General features: G+C 37.7%; 1 protein-coding gene and 1 long non-coding RNA gene across 2 annotated transcripts in view; one reads left to right on the top strand and one right to left on the bottom strand.

Annotated features, from left to right (window-relative positions):
* The first annotated feature begins 19 nt into the window (after window positions 1–19).
* Window positions 20–19704, top strand: LOC130455946 (uncharacterized). The gene is made up of 2 exons (XR_008914254.1): window positions 20–153; window positions 19162–19704. It is a non-coding gene; the product is annotated as an uncharacterized LOC130455946 (long non-coding RNA).
* The window catches only part of CA5B (carbonic anhydrase 5B), a 72089-nt gene continuing 61490 nt past the window's right edge, over window positions 11973–22571 (bottom strand). Inside the window, exons 7-8 of the mRNA XM_007500870.3 lie at window positions 20377–20532; window positions 11973–15332 (exon numbers count right to left, since the gene is read on the bottom strand). Of these exons, the coding sequence (XP_007500932.1) occupies window positions 15153–15332; window positions 20377–20532 (336 nt within the window). The 3' untranslated portion in view covers window positions 11973–15152. The remainder of the gene's footprint in view (window positions 15333–20376; window positions 20533–22571) is intronic.

Below are 22571 nucleotides of genomic sequence, written 5' to 3'. Positions count from 1 at the left end.
AAAGACCCGCGCGGATTCGCTGTTACCACCAAGGAGGTGGGGAAAACAAATTCCCCCACTCTAGGTCGCTCCGGAAACGTAGCTGACTCACGGAGCTAAAGTAAAGGAGACCTACACCTGAATTGGAAGGCGGAGACTGAAAGAGCTGAAGAGGTTGGTTCTTTGGGCCATATGACTAGGTGAACTTGTCACTGGCTTCTTCCCCGACTGAGGACTTTTAGATAGTAGGTTGTGTCTTCCAAACCTTGGGGAAAAGGAGGCTTAAAGATCTCTTCCTCGTAAGAGTTACTGGTCAAGTAAAGGAAGCTACGAGGAAAAACCCAAGAATCCTTTAAAAAGAAAAAAAAAAAACCCTCTTAAATAAATGCAGGCGTCGTAAGTGATTTAGTTGGGGCCATCGTGAACTGCAGTGCTGGAAGAGAGGGCTGAAGCCCTCTGGGAAAAGCCGTGACCTTCCAAGAAGCTCACTATAGCACCCCTGAAAAGCTCTTGCTTTAAAGACTCCCTTCACCTCCCCAAGCAGTCCATTCTGCTTTTGGATAGCTTCCATACCGTCTTTCCCACACATCAAACATACATTTGGTTCTACCTCTTCTACCAGTTGCTCCTTGTTAAAGTCTAATCTCTCTTCCACAAGAGAGCCTTTCAAGTACTTGTATGCTATCACTGATGACCGGCCTGAATCTTCTCTTCTTACCCCTTTTCTGGACTATTATAGTAGTCTATCCAAACCTAGCCTTCAAATTTGATATTCCTAAAACACAGGTCTGACCATGTCAAGCTTCAATGGCATCAGTTGCCTTTTATGTAAAATACCAATTGGTGTTGGAAGGCCTGCACATTCTGACTCCAACCTACCTTTCCCTTAATTTACTCAAGATCCTTATCCTTTGTGCCCTGGAAGGGCAAAACAGGACTCAGCAGTCTATATCCCATTTCTTTGAATTCATATGCCTTATCCTCTATTCTTCATCTCTTTCACTTAGAATCATAGTTAGGCTCTTAAGATCTAGAGCTGAAAGATGCCTCAGAGGCCATCTAGTTCAATTCTCTTAGGAATGAGGAAGTTTTGTTAGCTTGTAATACATAAGCAATCTTACAACCTACCCGGGTGCAGGAGATGGATATGTGTGTATATATCTTTGTATGTTCTAAAATGCAGAGGTTGTATATTGTAGTGAGAAAAGGACTAGAGGACAGAAGACCAGGGCAAAAAAAAAAATTGAACTGAAGCAAATTATTGTTACAAATGTAAAATGGAAATAAAAATACACTACATTATGAACTATTAGAGTCAAATGTGATAATAGATCACTCATTTGGCAACCACAAAGTGCTATCTAAGTGGAAATTATTACAAAGGAAGCAATTCTGTTACTTAGCCTGACTGTAGATTCTGTGATTAATTACTGAAGATCACCTGAATCTTCTGTGAATCTTAAAAATTCTCAGCCCCTACTTCAGAACACTTGGTTAAGACCATTCCCCATTATAAACAATGAAGGGACTTAGGAATGTGAGAACTCTACTCCACCAATACTTAAGCATACTTTAGGGGAAGATAAAGTTGTAAAACTCTTTACTGAACAATGAAAAAGTACTTAACTCATACTTATAGTGAAGCAAAAGCCTTAAGCTAAGTCTATTTTTAGGAAGGTGCTAAGTACCTATGAAGGTCAGGCAACTTGCAACCTTGTAAGGGACAAGCCTTAACAAAAGAGGTGTGGGGCTTTAGTCTACTCAGATGTGAATTACTCAAAAGTTTAGTCTACTCAGGTGTGAATTAAGAATGGTCTGTCCTTTGGAAAACGTCTATTGTGATTTGGTAGATGTGAGAACTTAGGGGAGGTGACATAGGAGAAAATTCTCTTTAAAAGGAGATCAGAAGCTGAGAGAGAAAACTCCCTCTGAGACCTCTCTCTGAGGAAGTATTCAGCCTTGGAAGCTGAAGTGGAGCTCAGGAGCTGAACTGGTGGTCTCTCTGAATACTAGCATCTTGCTTGGGACAAATCTTGTGGTGAGTGGATTAAAGACTGACTGATCTCTCTCTTAGGGCTTGGGCCTAGGCTGGCCTAACCTTTTTTCTCATTCTCATTATTTCTTTCTCTCTCTCTCTCTCTCTCTCTCTCTCTCTCTCTCTCTCTCTCTCTCTCTCTCTCACTAATTCCTTATTTGTATTAATTAAAATCTCCATAAAAACCCAGCTGACTTGGGTATATTTTATATTTGGGAATTTTTCCCTGGCGACCACTTTATTTTTAATATAAAATCAAGACATTGTCTTGAAATCATATTTCTGCAGTCACAGCTTAAGAAAACCACTCTTTTATATTTAACAGTTTATGCTAACCACTCTTTTAAATGTTACACTTCTGAACTTCAATTACTGACTTTCTAGGGTTCATTTTCCTTTTAGCAAGCTACATTTCTTGTTCTGTAAAGATTAAAGATCATATTTACTCTTGTTTCTATCTCTACACCATCTGACCCCCTCTTCTCTGAATAGCACTGCCTCAGTTCAGGTCCTTCCCCTACTCTATATTATCTAATTAGTCTCCCTACCTCAAGCTTCTTCCCATTCATTATTAACATTATATAATAGGATTTTCTTTAAGCACATCTGACCATATTCCTCCCCTACTTAAAAAGCTCTACTGGCTTCCTATTATTCCTAGAATAAAATATTGACAACTTTGTATGGCTTTTAAAGTCCTTCACATAGACCTCACTCTATCTTTCCTGGCTCTATCTACATATTACAATCTTTCTACTATTTTCCAGTTTAGCCAAACTGGCCTTCTCTTTGTTCCTTGCACATTCCTTTGTTATTGGCCTTCCGAAAGCCCTAAAATGGACTCTTCACTTCAGCCTCATAGAAATCTATTTCTTTTTTCAAGCTGCCACTCAAGTACCACCTTCCACATTAAGCCTTTCTTGATTCAACCCAAATGCTAGTGCTTTCTTTTACGAACTACCTTGATTTAAATTTACCTTGTATTTATTTTGTATTCTTTATATACTGGCATATACATAGGCAGCTGGGTGGTACAGTGGGCCTGGATTCAGGAAGACTTGAGTTCAAATGTGACCTCAGATACTAGCTTTGTGATCCTGAGCAAGTCACTTTACCTGCTTGCTTCAATTTCCTTATCAATAAAATGAGGATACACCTCCCTTCCAGATTTGTTGTGAGGATTAAATGAAATAATATTTGTAAAGCACTAAGTATAGTGCCTGGTACATAGTAAGGGCTATATAAATGTTAACTCTGATTAATGTCTCCTCTGCTAGTGAATGAGCTTTGTAAGAACAGAGATTGTTTCAACATGTTTCTGGGTCCCCAATCATTCAGACAGCAAGCATTAAGTACTTATTATGTACCAGGCACTGTGCCCAGGTATTAGCCTCCCTAAATTTAGCTAAATTCTTGTACTATACACAGAGTTGGGTCTAATCGCCTGTGAAAGCTTACCTTCCTACAATCACAAATTTTAAGTTATTTTCACACAATGGAAAAGGAACATGTCTAGACTATAAATACAATGAAGTTTTTATTGGCACAAAATTAAAAATGGCATTTAAAGACCACTATTCCTCTAAATAAACAGTGTTCTTTTTATACCATTTATTATGTCTTTGGTGCATATTATAACCCATCAACACCCTTTTTACCCATGTGCCTTCTATAAATCCTATATTCTACCCAATGTGATAAAACCTTTCCTGCAGATATTTCTATTTATTATGAACTTGACAAATATTAAGAAAACTCTAGGGTCCTAATCACAGAATATCAGTGATGAGGTATCCTCAAAGGTCTCACATGAATCTTGAACAGGATAGTTACAGCTTCCTAAATCAGTTCTTAAAGACTTACAATGATGGTGATCTCTCTACCTATCAAAAAGCATTCTATTTCTGTTCGAACAACTCTGAGTATTAGAAAGTATTCCCTTATATTGATCAAAGATTTGCCTCTCTGCAATTCTGTATTATTATTCCTCGTGTGAAGATTGGATTTAGCTATTTCCTGTTTGTAACAATGAAGATACTTAGTTTAACAAAATCAGTAATGTCTTGGGAGCTCTAAATTACTCTACCCTACTTAGTACTTTAGGGGAAGATAAAGTTGTAATCTCCTGATTGAACAATGAAGGTACTTAGTTCTCACCTTATAATGAAGCTAGAACTTTAAGCTAAGTCTGTTTTTAGATCTTAATACAAAAAGGTGTTAAGTAACTATAAAGGTTAAATTAATAAAAAAAAAAGTCAAGTAACTCACAAAAGGTGACCTTAACAAAGAAGTGTTAAGTAACTCTAAAGATATAATCAAATCAAAGAAGATGAGAACTAAAAGTATGGGCAGTCCTGGAGAAAAGCCTTTGATATGATTGGGAGACATGAAAATTTAGAGGAGACACAAGGGTGAAAGGTCTCTATATTTGGGATTTTTGTTCTCTCCGGCACCTTATTGGCAGTGGAGAGTTAGCTGAGAGCAGCATGCTGAGCCTTCCAGCATCTTAGCATGGCTACAAGCTATTTGTCTGGTTCGGTAGTGAGTTTCTGGCTGAGTTTCCTCCTTTACTTTTCCAACTTTCTACCCTTAGAAACCTCTAATCTTCTTCAGAGACCTAGAGGCGGAATTTTAAACTCCCCCTGGCATAGGCCAGGCAGGAGGAGTCCTATATCCTCTTCCCTCCTTCTCCTTAAATCCCTTCCCTCTATATTAATCAAATTACCATAAATTTCCAGACTGACTTGGATATTTTATTTGGGCCCTGGCAACCAATTAAATCTAAATTTTAAGTCACAACCCTAAAATTATCTTGACACTCTTCTCTTCCTCTGGGGTTTTAGAAGAGTATATATGATACTTAAAAGATAAGCTGTCATGTCCCCCTAAGTTATCTTTTCCAACATTTTCAACTTTGAATTTGATGGGGTCAAGATGACTGGGTCTCCTTCCAAGTACAGAAATGATGAAGGCAATGCTGATTAGGTCTCATCTAAAGAACTGATTGATGCCTCCAACTAACTCCATTTCCAGGAAACAAGTTTACTGCAAGAGATTATAGTTACAGAGTAGCTAGTATAGTAAGTAATTAAGGTAAGGAAAGGAGGTAAGCATGGTAAAGGTAAAGAGTGAAAGAGTAAAAGGTAAGAGTGGGTAGGAGTTTTCAAGAATGCTTTTTTCCTTGATTAATTACTAAGGAAGGGATCATTTGTTTGGGCAGTTGTTGCCCTGTGTCTCCAGGTGTGGAAAGGAAAATTGAATCAAGCTTTGACCTTTCTGCCACTAAGGTGAAACCAACAGCAGTTGAAATGTTGGAGTGAAGATATTGATGATGACAGTTGGAGTGGGGGAGAAGGGACTTGGAGAGTGACAGTTGCTCTAGAGTGGTTACACCCTTTCTGGGTCCTCAGTCTGGAAGGAGCACTCTCTCCCTGTCTCTGGATAGAAGTACCTTTATACATGGATTTTTTCCCAAGGGTGGGGTGCTGTGAACTAAGATAAGTGAGGGGGAGGGGGAATTCTTTAACTAGCCTGTCTATTAGTGACTTTTTTTTGTTGCTGAATTTCATTGGCTAAATCTTCAATTGAAGGTTGGTATTTTGTACACTTCAAACCCAAGCACTTCTAATTTCATCTGTCAATCTGTTTCTTTTGTTGGTTTTTATATTATTTAATGCTGAGAATAAGGTCCCACAAAAGTACGTAGAGGGAAAAATTGTGAGTAAATCCATTGCTATATTTTTCAGGGAGCTAAAAGTGTTTGGTAATCAGCACTCCTCTGTTGCACGTGGGTCAGAGCCCCTCCCAATCTTTCACTGGCCCCTCCCCAGCCTACTGGCTGGGAGTGTACAAGAGCCAGCAGCTGCCACCCCCAGTTTACTTGCTTATGTGCACTCCTTCAGCACATGCTCCTCCTCCCCACCTGGCATGCTCACAGACTGCTGCTTGCCCCACCTCCTTGCCCCCACGGCCAGCGTGTAGAGTACCCCCTCCCACTACCCCTGAGGCATGCTGAGCCCGCATGAAGCCGCGTGTCATCGAAAATGGCTATATATGTCAGTGCTGACATGTGTGTCATAGGTTTGCCATCACAGACCTAGGTTTTGTCTAAATATTGATGTGAGAAGTTTTCTCATAATTGTGAATCTAAATAACTCACATGTCTTATATGAAAGATAGCCCCATTCTAATCAATTAATTATTGTTTCTTTATCCTTTTGGTTGTGTACCAATTGTGTATCCAATTGGTTGTGTACAGCTACTTGGCAGTATTTGTGGGACATTTTGCCCACATCAAATTCACTATGATTTGAAAATTGGCATTTATTTTTCAGAAAGAACTTTTGAATTTTCTAGCAGGGGTAGCTGGATAGCTCAGTGGATTGAGAGCCAGGCCTAGAGATGGGAGGTCCTAGGTTCAAATCTGACCTCAGACACTTCCCAGCTGGGTGACCCTGGGCAAGTCACTTAACCCCCATTGCCTAGCCCTTACCACTCTTCTGCCTTGGAACCAATACACAGTATTGATTCCAAGATGGAAAGTAAGGGTTTTAAAAAAATGTTTATTTTTTAAAGCATATAAGTCAATCTTTGTTATTTTACTATGATAATACAATTTTTATTTTTATTTTTTAATTAATTTTAATTAAAATGTTAATTAAAATTAAGTTTAAAAGAATTTTGTAAAAATTTTACAACAAAGGGAAAATAACTACATCATCCATTGATAGAACAAAATACCTATATTTTGCTATATAAATTCACTTCAATCCAACAACATGTAGTAAATGTTTACTATGTAGCACATTCACCACCATTCTGGATGCTAGGAGCTACAGAGATAAATTTAATATCTTAGTTTAATATATTTTGGAGGACATGGTGTAAGCCAGCAATCAGAATATGAAATTTTATTCCTAATGCCCTTAAAATAAAATTATAATTATTTGAGGAAAAGTAAATTTTAGATTTTTGGCCCTCTAGACAATTGACATTTTATATCTTTATTATTAACCAACAGTTTGGTGAAAGCAGTAACTATTTCTTACTGTTTTTCCCATCCTACCTGATACCTTGTACATACTACCCACCCAATAAAAGTGTTCAACTAACAAAATCAATTAAAAAAATAGTTCCATTAAATAATTTTATTCTTCTGAACATGGAAACTGAGTAAATTCTCAGCTTAAATGTGATAAAAACAAATGTAATAATCCTGAAGCTGAGATACTACTATTTTGAGAAGCTTATATCTTGCCAAATTTTCAAATTGGTCATACAAATATTCAGTACAATTTGGATGTCAAAATACTTAAGTCTTGTAGAGTGTTTCAAATTCAGTGAAAGCATCTACTTTCAAACTTTTATAAATCCATGATCTTTTCATTATGAAGGTTCCATCCCAAGTATCTTGTCCATGTCTTTTCACAAAGCTTCCAATGGAGAATCCAGCAATGAACCAGAGGCATTCTTCGGTTTTTTAATTTTTTTTGTGGATGGCATTATAACACTTATAGGCCGACTGCTTGTTAGATCTCATTTTTTCTTGTTAATGCCCAATAAGAGGTTTATTTTAAAGTATATACTATTTAGGAAACTTCAACATACCATGCTTCTTTTAAAAGAAGATGAATATGTAATAACTGGAGATGAAAGGCCGTATAGTTTAATGGATAGAGTGCTAGCCTCAAAGCCAGGAAGTGTAAAAAGGGAAGGAAACCCCGGGGTTGTTATTATAGATGACTAGTCAGTTGGTTTGGGTAAACTGACTTTCAAGGTATTTCCACCCCTCTAGACAGAGAGCAAAGGGCTGCTCTCTATCCCTGGCCAGATCAGAAAGGTGTATCAGAACAGAGAAGGCCTCGGGAAGGAAGGAATAGATGTTTGGCCAGGCTGTTATGCTTAACCTGAGCAGGTCTGCTGCAGTGACTGACTTCACCTGGGCCCGAGAAAGCTCTCCCTGGCGAATACAGCCTTCACCCCACCATTCTCCTCTTGCTCTTCTTTGTACATTAGTCTGGCTGCTTGCCTAAGTTTGAGGAATGTTTCCTAAAGGGTTACGAGGGTCGACGTTTGGGAAAGAGGGAAATGGGAGGTGATGCTTGACTTGAAGCCGGGCTAAAAACTGGCTGGCCTGAGCCTCTGTCTACTGATGGAATGTTAGGGCTCACCTAGACTAACTATGAGAAGGATTACAGTCTCTGGTTTAGCTGGGGCAAGAGGTGATCTTCAGGCTTAACCGTGCCTCTTGGGTGACCCCTTTGAGATAACTGGCAGCTGATCGAGTTTACACAGGTTTCCTCTCAGTTCAGAACAGCAGGATGACTTAGGGCTGATGGCTTCTCTGAAGGATTGGGAATAATGGCTGTAGGGGTGTCTCCAGTCTCTGGAAGTTTCTCTGGGAGCTCCCGCTCTTTCAGAGCCCAAGACCAGCCTCCCCTCAAAGGCCCATTAGATTTCCCAACAGCACCTTGCTTCAGGATTCTAGGTGACCTTTGACCTCTTGTCACTGTCCACCTGCCTTCATGGATTCACATCCCATTTCTGATACATACTGACTGAATCCTCGGACCAGTCATTTACAGTCTCAGTCCTTTAGTCATGGAGAACGTGCCAACTTGCATTGGTAGAGAGTGTTTACTCGGAGATGACAGTTCCAGCCCCTGTATCGACCTGGCTAGCCCACAAAACAGTGCTTCAATCTGGGCTGCTTTGGTGATGAGATCAGAGCTGAAGCCAATTTCAGGTAAACCCAAATCACAAAATTCTTTATTTTCGCCAAAGCTGTTAACTATGGCTATATAGAAAAGGCCTAAAGTCATATGAAGTACTTCCTATAGCAATGCAATGACCCAGCTCAACCCCGGGGGACTTATGAGAAAGAACGCTGTCCTCATCGAGAGAAAAAACTGTGGGAGAAGAAACAGAAGAAAAGCATGCGGTTTATCCCTTGGTTATACGGGCATAGGATTTCAGGTTTTGATTTTAAAAGATTATTACAAAAATAACTAATCTAGAAATAGGTATCAAGTAATAACACATGCATAACCTAGTACGAGTGCTTGTCAGCTCTGGGAGGGGGAGGGAAGGAGGGAGAGAAAATGAATCATGTCACCGTGGAAAAATATTTTTTAAATGTTTGATATGAAACAAATAAATTCACCAATGAATAAAACAGCAAAAAATGAAGAAAATTTTAATTCGTTTTTACATGTAGTCAGTGCAGACAGTCAAACTGCTGGTGCCAGTAGTCAAATATTCTTTTGTTTTACTTTTCTAAAGTAGAAATGCTCTAAATTATATATTTATATATTGCATATATATTTAATTATACATGCTGTGGTATAAATGTCCTAGAATAGTATAACATTATTACAAACATCATGACATCTATTGGCATTAGTAGATTGAATTTATGTCAATACTAGAATCTTCCATCAATATGCTTCCTAGCATTGTCTCGACGCATAAAGATTAATAAATGCTTGCTGATTATTAAAAACCAACAACTTTTGATATCACTGACAGATATTACTACATACAGTAAATATATATACACACACACATATATATATACACACATATATATATATATTTGAACTTGGAAAAGTGGTAAAATGGGTTTACTCTTTTTTAAAAGTCTCTTAAAAAATTCTTGATATTTCCAGTCACTGCATAAATATTCAGTTAGGCTGAGAATAGATATCTCAGCAATAACAAAATCCTTCACTATATCTTATAAATTTGGCCACTGATTACATTTTTCTGTCATTGGAAGAATGTGGGAAAGGCAGAGTTTCATAAATTCTTTTTTTTTAATTAAATTAAATTTTATTTTTTTTAAACCCTCACCTTCTGTCTGGAGTCAATACCGTGTATTGGCTCCAAGGCAGAAGAGTGGTAAGGGCTAGGCCATGGGGGTCAAGTGACTTGCCCAGGGTCACACAGCTAGGAAGTGGCTGAGTTCAGATTTGAACCTCTCTAGGCCTGGCTCTCCATCCACTGAGCCACCCAGCTGCCCCCTGTTTCATAAATTCTTGAAGGTAGCAAATGCTTCAAATGGCACTCATCATGTCTGGCTTGGGACAATGTGCATAATAAAGTTATAAAAGCAATATTATAATCACAATTATGGATATATTCCAACATGACTATAACTAGTTAAAGGAAGCTTTTTTGTGGAACTAAAATATTCCAGGACTTTTAGATGTTTCTCTTCACAGCTGTAAGATGTATATAACACAGAGGCAGTGATGTTTTAAGTAGAAATCATTGTACATTGGATATTCTCTTTCTGTGCTTGTGTCCACAACGTGGGAATTTGTATTTGGCTGAGAGATAGAATGACATATTTGCCCGTTTTACGGGTGTGGGTGGGTATATGAATGGTCGTTTCTCTTATTTACAGCAGTAGAATTATTATAGCTGACTGGCTTAAAATTAGCGATATACCTAACTGGTTGATAACATTTGACAATATCATTTCATAGCCAGAAAACGTCCGAACTTCTGTTTAGCTAAGGCCCTTTTTAGACAGAAAAGGTCATTGAAGGTCTCGGAACTAAACATCTAGACTGTTACATAGAGCCAATTCTCCCCTCTACATCTGGGAGCACGTCAGAGGCCTCCTAATCTGTCCTCCTCAGCGTTTCTTTGGCTGGAGAAGTTTTGGAGAAATGGATCTGGTCTTACCCCAGCTGGCCACAATAAGAATGTGGACGCTGCCATCCATGGAATGCTTACAATGTCCTTGCATTTGCATGAGGGTAAACAGCAGAGGGAGAATAGTGCAGTGGGAAAGACACTGGACTTGAAGCCAGAAAAGCTGCTTATGGAGGCGTGGGCAAGCTAAGGAACCTCTCTGGGCATCTCTTTGAGAGGCTGGACAAGACGGTTTCGAAGGTCTTTTCTAGTCCTAACTCTTAGTAGAAAACATCTTTCTCCATTTCCCTCATGAGAAGCAGTGTGGCTTAGTGGACAGAAAGTCCAGAAATCTTCAGATCAAATCCCTCTGACAAATACAAACTCACTCTAAGTAAGTCACCATGGTAGGATCTTAATATAAAAGAGGACAGCTTCGATTCACAAACAGGTAACAGTAGACTTCAAATGAGAAAGGGAAAAGAAAAAGACATAAATAAAGATGTGGGAAACCTATAACCCCAATTAAAAGGACAATTTTTAAAAACTCTTACCGTCCATCTTAGAATCAATACTGTGTATTGGCTCCAAGGCAGAAGAGTGGTAAGGGCTAGGCCATGGGAGTCAAGTGACTTGCCCAGGGTCACACAACTGGGAAGTGTCTGAGGTCAGATTTGAACCTAGGATCTTCCGTCTCTAGGCCTGGCTCTCAATCCACTGAGCTGCCCTTTAAAAGGACAAGTGTTAAGTAGTATAACCTAAAAGTGTTACTGATATTTATTTGACAAAACAAAAAATCTTTGATCTTAAAATTTTAGATTTGGAAATGAAAGTATCAATAAGATCAATAAAAAGTTAAAGTTTACAAAGAATATCCATTCTCCTTTTGGGATGGGGAAAGTTTGCTTCTTATATGTTGAGCCTTTTACTAATATAACATCTACTGTGTTGTAGCTTTGCACTGGAATTTTGTGAGCATCTTTTTATTGGTATGAAGTAGGATATTTGGCTTCTTGTTACCCTGTATATAAAGTGCATTAAAAGCTGCCTAAGACGAACATTAGCATGCTTGTGTCTTTGAAACATCAAAAGTTTTGCTACCTTAAAAAAGGCAGACTCCCAGGATTGTGGCACTCAAAGTAAGTAACATAACATAGGGACAAATATCCTGTGTAGAAAATTAGCATGTTAATTAAATATTAAAGCTCTAATTATCTTCACAGTCCTAAAACTAAAGACAGATTTCCCAATAGTTGGGAGAACCACCTAAAAGCTATATAGGCAACCCTTGAGAGATAGACAACAAAATGGCAACTTATTAAATGTATATAAGAAGGACTTATGTTTTAATCATATTAATTTTTGCATATTGCAGATCATTGTATACATTTATAAGATTTTAGTTGGTTATTTGCCTACCATAAATAGCAATTTAACAAATTCTAAAACAATATAAAGTACAAAAAGTAACTGTTAAAGTGGATGAGATTATTTTAAGCAGACTTCATTATTTTAACTTATCATTCTGGCTATTTTGTTATAACAAAGTTTCTGAAATGTAAAGAACGTATCTAAAGTGTATTTTTTTTGTAAAAGTGTACAAATGAAAATATATAAAATCTTAATTAAATTGGAAAACATTTCTGCATTTGGACCATAAAAGAACTCCAAATCTTGGTCATTTACCTGAATACATATTTACATTTTTTTCTTTTAAATGTATACATGTGGCTTCTATAAAAATTTTATTGTAAATCCCTACATTTGGCAATTACATTTTCTCTCATGTAAGTTCCCAACAGTAAATATAACAAGTGTTAACACAGACAAGAGAAATCAAGATAAAAATATTTCCTATAAAAGAACATTCATATATATTCACATTTTACATGCAAAGCATATTTAAATCTCCATAGAAACGCTAAACTTTAAGGAATTAATTCATTGGCATTCGATACGTAATTATTCAGGCAGTCAATAGGCATTTATTAAGCGCTTACTCTGTGCCAGAGTGCTATGAAGCAATATGAAACCTAAAGCGCGGGCGATACAAAGAAAGGCAAAAAGAGCAGCTGCCCTCAAAGAGCATACATTCTAACCAGAGAGACCATAAATTGCCAGGTACATATGAAACATAGATAAAGTTGGGAAGATAACTGCAGCTAATGTAGTGGTTGGGAGGCTAGGGTGGGGGGAGTCAGATTTGAGCTGCCTTGAAGAGGAGAGCGAGCACCCCAAGCGTGAGGGTGAGCCCGTGCAAAGATCCTGAGATGACAAGTGGAGTGCCATGTGCAGATGAAAGCAAGTGGATGATGTAGCTGGATCATAGAATAGGTACCTGAAGGGGAGATGGAGGAAGGGGGAGATCTTAGAGGCTACAGGGAACCCCTGGAGTTTATGGGAAGGGAGGTGACGTGGGTAGACCTGGGCTTTAGAAAAAGCATTTTGGGAGTGGAGTGAGACATCACCCGGAGTGGGAAGAATAGGTAGGAAGCTTTGGGGCAGCCTACTTGGGAGGGGATGAGAACTTGAGCCAGGGCAGTGGCTGTGTGAGCAGAGAAAAGGAAACGCATAGCACAACGGTGATGGCAGAAACAATATCTGACAACATATTCTATAGAGGGGCTAAATGGGAGTGAAAAGCCTCCAAGCCTGGGAAGGTGATGTTGTCCTCAGTGAAAGGAACGTTTAGGAGAGAGAAGGTCTCTAAGGAAAGATAACGACGTCTTTGTCAGAAGTACGAAATGCCTACTGGACCTAACGTTGGAGATTGCCAAAAGGAAATTGAATGCTGAAGTCAGAGGACCGAGAATGTAGGGTAGAACTCAAGGAGAGGACGTGGAGTGACCTCTTGTAAATGGCTTTCTCAAAGAGTTTAGAAGCAAAGGAAAGAAGATGGGAGGGGAGTTCCGTGAGCAAGAGGCCTGTACACGGTGCTTGTCAAAAAGATGGGTGACCTTCATCTGAGACCAGAAGAAAGGATGAGTTAATGAGGAAGAATATCTGCTTTATTTGAAATGAAAGGCAGAGAGGAAGAGGGAACTTTGGGGGAATGGCTTCAATTGTTTTCTTCAATAAAATAAAGAGTCAGCATCGTCAGCTGAGAAGAAAGCTTGATTAGAGAGAAGGATTGGAACAGCTGTTATGGAAAGTAGGCTAGTGAATCAATTAGAGCATAGTAAAAGGACTGCCTTACTACTGTGAGATTTGATCATATACATTTGTGGTAGACATAATCAATCAACGAGGTTACATGATTTTTTCCAGTTCTATTTGGCAGTATGTGAATAAGGCAAAGGAGGCAAATGGTAAATGTAATCCAGGGTTGGTGTTTGAAAAGGCAAGATCATCAGTAGGACGAAGAAGTAAGGGGTATGGAAGTAAAGCACACTGTAGAGCTGAAATAATTCACCAATCAGTTGACATAAGGAAGGGAGGATAGTCTAGGCAGAGCAGAGAAAATAACTTAGTAAAGAACTAAAGGAAGGGTAGAAGGATTGGAAGCCATGTTGAGGATGAAGAACAGGGTTATTGACCATGAGAATTAATGGAAAAAATGGAATAAGATAAAGATATTTTGAAAAATGGAATAAAATAAAGGAATTTTCCTGAGAAAAAGGATTAAAGGCACTTATAGCACAGAAGAATAATGTGATTTTTATTTCTACCAAGAATTTAAATGAGAAAAAGAGAGGCAAATAACAAGTGGTAAGAAATCACAACATTGCCATTAAATACATCTAAAATAATGATTCAATTGAAATTTATTATTTTGAATCTCTCCAAAGTGCAAAGCATTGTATACCAAATCGCTTAATTATAACTAAACTTAAAATGTTTTCCATCTTTCATCAAAGGATCTTAAAATTCATTATGTAATTAAGAAAGATTGTGATTTGCCCAGATGCTCACTGTTGCAAAATACCGACTATATGACATTACATCCAATTTCTACTCTATTTCTTTTGCTCTGTGGAAAGTATGCTAATATACCCTATTATAAGCTAATGACAATAATATGACCTATAAAATTCTGATTAAAAATTATAATCTTTTCCCTTTTTTAAAGGTCAAATAGTTTCCCATTTACTTAGTATGCAAAAATCAACTTGTCTGTAACATATATCTTTCTATTTCTTTCCATCTGAGGCTTAATCTTTCAGACACAACTATTGATTTTGCATTGTTTTTAAAGTTGATTAAATGACTTTTATATGCTTAGTTGAGAACCTACTTGTTTTTCTTTGTAATATGAGGATAAATGTATCTAAATAAAGTAGTAAAAACCTCTGAGAAAAGTTTAAGGCGCTTATTCTTATTCTTTTACCTTAATGTGCATGTTTAATCCTCCCTTATTTTATATATAATAATCTTCTAAAATATGAGCTTACATACATTGAGATATGTCCTAAAAAGACAAGTCTAAATCTCTTAAAATTATGACATAAGCCCAGAAGTAAGTTACATACTAAAACAAAATAATTCTCTTGCTATCTCTTTATGGAGTAATATGGTGGGTTTGCTGTTTTCTTCCCTTCTGCAGATTTAATATATGATCATGATGAAATGAGGAACGGACCGTTCGATTCATCAATGGTTGAAGTGGACGAAAGTTGTCAACCATTCTCTTTTCTTTCTCCCCAACTGAAGTAAAAAGCAACATTCGAAATGCCTCAAGCTGAAAATGAGAAACAGTCAATATAAATATTTTCAATAGGAAAAAAATATTGCTTAACAAGTACAACAGTTCATATTTGGCCACTCAGAAATAACATACACAGTAAAACAAATCTAATAGTAATTAGACATGTTTTAGCCAACTGAAACAGTGTATACAACTAGATTATTCTTAATGCTAATAATTTATGGCTCACTGTAATCTGTCATCATTACTAAACTCATGTAGTTATGTTCTTCCTTCTCATTTTGTAGCTGTACTGCTTGCAGTACAAAATCTCTTAAACAAGCAGGTGGCCCAGTTTATTGGCTGATTGCACTCGGAAGACACATTGCGTTGATCAAACCTACCTAGGAACACAGCCTCAAAGGCAGGGGGGAGGGGAAGAGGGGGTACTGTTGAAAGATTGTCTACTTTAACCAAAATGGGCTCATCCCAGTTGCTGGTGGAACAGTTTGGTTTGGTATAAAGCAATTGAGAATAAGTATCTTTCTGCACAGTCTTCCTTCAGATCATCTATTAGTCTTAAGAGGCACACCAAAAAGACAAGCTCTCAAATTGGTAATTTTATATCAAAATCAAAATTCTCATATAATTTTTAGTTATTGATCTCTTTGGACAGGGAATTTGTAATCGCCAGCTGTAGTACTGTCTTCAGACATGAAGCCTAAAAAATACGTGAGACCAGATTTATGGTTCTCCTGTCTCAGAATTTTCTCTCCCAAAGATACATCAGGGGATATTTTGTGGGATAGCACCATTGTCTTCCATGCACAATATCAATCTCAGGAGCTGAGAAATGTGTTCAAACATTCCGGCCTCTTCTTTTTTCAGGCATAATTCAGGCATAATATATTTCCATATTAACTATATTGGGGAAAAAGGGAGGAAATTCGACTTCAACTTGTATTCAGAGTTTATCCGTCAAATCCTTCACAGTTGAGCATCATTATAATATTGCTGCTCGTGTGCACAATGATCTGGTTCTTCTCACTTTGCATCAGTTCACATAGGCTTGAAATGTCTTTTTCTGAAACCACTCTCTTCGTCATTTCTACTAGGATGATAGTACCTCATCACAATCATAGAGCCACTACTTGTTCCATCATTCTCCAATTGATGAACATCCTCTCACTTTCTAATTGTCACCACAAAAAGAACTTCTAGAAATATTTTTGTGCATATTGGTCCTTTTTCTTTGATCTCTTTGGGGTACAGACCTAGTAGTGGTATTGTTGGATAAAAGGTTATGCATAGTTTTGTAGCCCTCTAGGATAGTTCCACTCCAGAATGGCTGGACCAGTTCACTATTCCACCAAGAGTTCATTTTATATATACCTATTTTCCCTCATCCCATCCAGCATTTATTATTTCTGAAAGGTGTGAGGTAATGTCTCAAGGATGTTTTAATTTACCTTTCTCTAATTGTGATTTAGATATTTTTTTTTTCATCTAACTATAGATAGCTTTTGTTTCTTCTTGCAAAAACTACCTATTTATATACTTTTTACCATTTATTCATTTGGGAATGGTTCTTATTTGTTATAAATTTGACTCAGTTGCCATTATATTTGAGAAATGAGGCCTTTATTAGAGAAACATGCTGTAGAATTTTTTGACATTACTTCATTGTCTATGGTACCTTTCAGCAAAATGTCTTTTCCCGGTATTTGCTCCTTCAATTAGATCCATTTTTGATTTTGCTTTCTCTGAGATGATCATTTCCACCCCTGCCTTTTTTTACTTCCACCAAAACATAATAGACTCTGTCTCAGACCTTCATGCCAATGTGTCTTTCTGTCCAAGTGTGTCACTTGTACACAACATATTGTTGGATTCTGGTTTCAAAACCGTTCTGCCATCCATTTCTATAGCTTAGCACATCCCATTCACATTGAGTTATGATCACGAACTGCATTTCTCGCCATCCCATTTTCTTCTGTTTATAGTTCTCGCTCTTTTTATCCTGTCCTTCTCAAAAGTCTACAATGCTTCTGACCACTGTCCTCTTCCACGTCATCCCACCTCACCCCATCTTTCTTATCCCTTTCCCCTCCTATCTCTTTACTGGGTAAGATAGATTTCCATACCCAAATGAGAGTGTATGTATAAAATACATTCTTTCTTCTTTGAACCAATTCTAATGAAAGTGAAGTTCAGGCATTGCCAGCACTCTACCACCCCATTTCCCACTTTTCTTTGTGTGTCTCCTTTTCCTCCGAGAATTTGCTTCATTCTGACTTCTTTCCCCTTCTCCTACTGCATCCTTTTTTTCCTTCACCCCTACATTTGTTTTTTGGATATCATCCCAACATAATTGACTCATTTCCATGCTCTCTGTCTGTGCAGACTCCTTTTAACTAAGCTAATAATGACAAAGTTCTTAGGAGTTACATGTATCATCTTCCTATATAGAAATGTAAACAGTTAAACTCCATGAACCCCTTATGATTAATATTTCTTGTTTACCTTTTTACCCTTCTCTGGAGTCCTGTTTTGAATGTCAAATTCCCTATTCAGCTCTGCTCTTTTCTCAGGAATATTTGAGAGTCTTTTATTTCATGAAATATCCATTTTTTTTTTACTAAAGTATATTATACTCAGTTTTGCTGGGTAGGTTATTCTCAGCTTTAATTCTAGTTCCTTTGTACTCCAGAATATCATATTCCAAGCCCTCCATTCCTTTCATGTGGAAGCCTCTAAATCTTATGTGATTCTGACTGTGACTCCAAGATATCTGAATTGTTTCTTTCTGTCTGTCTGCAGTATTTTCTCCTTGACCTATGAATTCAGGAATTTCTCTCTAAAATTTCCAGGAGTTTTCATTTTGGGATCTCTTTCAGGAAATGATTGGGAGATTCTTTCAATTTTTATCCTCTGGATCTAAGACATCAGGGTAATTTTCCTTGATAATTTCTTGAAAGGTGATGGCTAGTCTCTCTTTTTTTATCATTGCTTTCCAATAATACTTTTTTAAAAAATCCATACCTTCTGTCTCAGAATGTATGCTAAGTAACAGTACCAAGGCAGAAGAAAAGAAGAGCTAGTCAACTGTAATTAAATGACTTGCCAAGGGTCACACGGCTAGGAAGTGTCTGTGGTCATATTTGAACTCAGGACCTCCCATCTTTAGTCTTGGCTCTCTCTACTAAGCCATCCAGCTGCTCCTAGTCCAATAATTCTTAAATGATCTCTCCTTGACCTATTTTCCAGATCAATTGTTTTGCTAATGATATATTTCATATTTTCTTTTATTTTTTCATTGTTTTGATTTTTTAAAATTGTTTCTTGATGTCTCATAAAATCATTAGCTTTTTGCCATGCTCTGGACCTGCACCTGCCCCAGGGTCACAGACCTATCCTGTGGACCTTCGAAGTTGTCTTAAGCAGCATCAATGTCTCCCTCTGACTTTTTATTATATCTGCCACTTTAAAACTTGACTGAGGCATTATTTTAAAGTCATTTGGAGAGGAGTGTTAGGAGAATTCACGTGGGTCCTAGGCTGTACTCTGTCATCTTGCTTCTACCCGCTACACCTCTTCTTAGTATAGAGCTATTGACCTTTCCTTTTTCTAAGCTTTTTATGGCTCTATTTATATTTTTGATTTATCACTGCTTATGACAGTAACGAGTCTTGGCTTTTATGAAGCCTTTGCTACCCAAAGATTCTCCTAGGAACCCTGACTCCTGTGTCATTACAACCTCTGGCTCTGTGTCTACATTGCCAAGGTCTCCAAGAAGCACCCTGTATCCTGTCTACCCAATCCCCACTTCACAGGAGTCCCGCCTTACACATTTTCTTCCCTGTTTTATTCTGCAATGTTCCAGTGCTGAAGATCCTGAAAGAGCTTCTCCTAAATAGAGGCCTTGTCCCTAAGATTGCCCAGAGTTATAAGGAAAATGGAGGTCTGCAGAGAAAAGAGGCATGAGACCAACAGGGAAGGATTCTGGAATGTTGAGCTGAGCACTCAAGAGCTGGGAGTCTCTCTGGAAGGATTTGCTGTCAAATACTTGGCGGAGTTCCTGTACCTGTCCTTGCTGTGGATACCTGTGTTTCCCTTGGAAGAAGATCCTTGAACCTGAAGTGAGCCTGAAACAGCTGAGTGGGAGATCAGAGTCCATCTGGACTGGGATCTTTCCCTTGGGTCCCTGTCTAATTCTGCCTCAAGTAACCATCAAAAGAGGTTGGGTTAGTGTGGGATAGCCAGACTTTAGGGTGAGAGAGGAGAGGGAGATAAGAGGAGTCTATCAAACTCTATGAAGACCCTTCTCGCGAAGGCTTAGTTCCTGGGCTTTTAGCTAGTAAAACAGTGATAGTAATTCCCTTTTCCCTTCAAACCTCGTTTAAGAATAAATTACAACTTCCAGTGACTTTTGCCTAATCTGTGACTGTGGTCTGTGTGCTAGACCCTAGACCAGGCTCTGGCCTGGCCAAGCCTGCCCTTTCACCTCCAGGGTAAACCTTTGTTACTGACCCAAAGTAGTTCATTTATCCCATCCGATCCCATCTCCCAAATACCCCATGACACCAGCCAGCAAGTGACACGGTGGATAAAGTTCTGGGCCTAGGGTTTGATACGATTCAGCCTTAGACACCTACTGAGTGATCCTTAGTAAGTCATTTCTGCTCGAATCAGTTTCCTCAACTATAAAATGAGGATAATAATAGCACTCGCCTCACGGGGTTGTGGTAAGGATCAAACGCTTAGGACAATGCCTGGGATGCAATAGGCTCTATATTGGCACATGTCCACATTTTCATCTCTCCCTCGATGAATCATGCAGAAAAAATACTGGAAGCCTCACAGGATCGTAGCTATACTTCCTCTGTGTGGTGTTGGTTTCAAGTGGCTACTTCTTTCTAAGCTGAGAGTGAACAACACTTGGAATGACATGTGAATATATCTTAATATTCCTAAAGAGTCGTTAATGATGTTAAAATGATGCTATATTTTGCTCTCTGGTGACTTTGAATTTTCATTTAAAATGTACTGAATTACTGGTGACAGAATTTTTTTAAAAATGAAGTGTGAAAAAACTTACCTGATTATGATCAACCTCAACTGGTTGTTTCTTAATGATCCAGGTGACAGACTCTGAGAGTGGTGGAGTAGTCAAAGATCCTGAGTAGGTCCAATAATCTGGGCAGGTTGGCATAAGACAGGCAGGATCAAAGGTTCCAAATTCAATAAGCGTATCCTGACCAAAACAGGTTATAGACTGAATCAACATATGAACGTGTTAAAAATTCAGAACAATTTTCACTAAAAGTTTTCACTTTCACTAAAGCAGTGGTTCTCAAAGGCATGATCTGGAAACTGCCTGTAAGTACTCCTTGAGGATCCTGGTGAATTTCTGATTTGATTTCATGGAGGGAATTTATAAAAAGAGCTTCCATTTTTCAGTGAATGCAGTAAAAGTGCAAATTATAAATCACAAGACCTTGGTTTCTAAAAGTGTCATGGACACTTTTTGTTGTTTAAACCATAATAACTTCTCAATAAATCCTTGCTCCTACAGAATCAAGTCTTTGTCTCTCTCTTGAAATCTAGTTTCTGCTTGCTGGCCATCACCTCCTGGATGTCCTGGATGTATTGCAAACTCAACATGTCTAGAACAGGGTTCATACTTCCCTTCAACTTTCCCCATTTCTATCAAGGGCATCACTAACTCCTTTTGGCAAACAAAATCATCCTTGACTCTTCCTTCTCCCTCTCATGTTGTCTGTCACTTTCTACCAGCCCACCACTGCCACATCCAATCATTTTCCAAGACTTGTTGAAATGCATACATATAATCTCTCACATCCATCTCCTCTCCTAATTAAGTCCTCATCACCCCTTAATAAATATTAATGATTTTAAAAGCCATTTATAGATGAGTCTGTGTTGAAATTGCATCTCAGCTGTATTAACTAACAAAAGCTTCTGCTTTGTTCCTATATGCTACATCACTGATTAGGAAAGGACTTCTGGAAAACCATTATCAATATAAAAAAAAAATCTCTGCAAGAAAGACTAGAGACTCTTTTCCTTTTGTCTTTGTATCCCCAGGGTCTAGCACAATACCTTATACCTACTACATGCTTAAAAAGGTTTGCAGAACTGACTGTCTTGAATTATTAGTTCATTGAAAAATATATTTCAGACACTATAGCATAGATAATTCTAGATAATCAACTAAAAAAACTAAATTGACAATTAACAACTTTAGCAAAGTTGCAGGATATAAATAAACCCACAAATCATCAGCATTTCTATATGTGACATTATCAACAAAGGACATCAGGAAGAGATAAATTTCATTTACAATAACTATAGACAATATTAAATATTTGGGAGTCTATCTGCCAAGACAAACCCACATTTACACAAAATAAGATTTAAGCAATTAATGAAATTATTGGTCACAAATAGGCTGAGCCAATGTAATAAAAATGATAATTCAACCTAAATGAATTTATTCAGTGCCATAACAAACTACCAAAATTATTTTATAGAGCTAGAAAAAACAATGACAAAATTCATCTGAAGAAGAAAAGATCCAGAATATCAAGAGAATCAATGAAAAAAAGGGAAGAAAGTTAATCTAGCATTGCCAGATTTCCAACTGTATTATAAAATGGTAGTCATCAAAATAATCTGGTACTGGCTAAGAAATAGGGTGATGAAATCAGTGTTATTCCACAGTAGTAAATGACCATAGTAATCTAGCATTTTATAAATAAAAAGATTTGAGCTTTTGGGCTACGAACTCATTAGAAACTTACTGGAAAACTCATTGGCAGAAATTAAGTATACACCAACATCTCATATCACATACCAAGTTAAAATCAAAATGTGTACATGATTTAGATATCATGAATAAATTCAGGAAGCATGGGAAATTCTACCTGTCATATCTATGGACAAAGGAAGAATCTGTGACCAAATGAGATAAAATGCAGTACAGGATGTAAAATGGATCATTTCAATTACATTAAATTAAAAAGTTGTTGGACACACAAAAAACCAATGCCCCCAAGATAAGAAAGAAAGCAAGAAACTAGGGGAAAAAATTTTTTTTCAGCAACTAACTCTTATAAAAGTCACATTTCTCAAAAAATATATGTAACTGAACCAAATTAATAAGAATACAAGTCATTGGAGGCAGCTGGGTGGCTCAGTGGATTGAGAGCCAGGTCTAGAGATGGGAAGTCCTGGGTTCAGATTTGGTCTCAGAAACTTCCCAGCTGTGTG

The sequence above is a fragment of the Monodelphis domestica genome, chromosome 8 (genome assembly GCF_027887165.1).
Source record: "Monodelphis domestica isolate mMonDom1 chromosome 8, mMonDom1.pri, whole genome shotgun sequence".
Classification (NCBI taxonomy): Eukaryota; Metazoa; Chordata; class Mammalia; order Didelphimorphia; family Didelphidae; genus Monodelphis; species Monodelphis domestica.
This window is presented reverse-complemented; position numbering and strand designations above follow the sequence as displayed.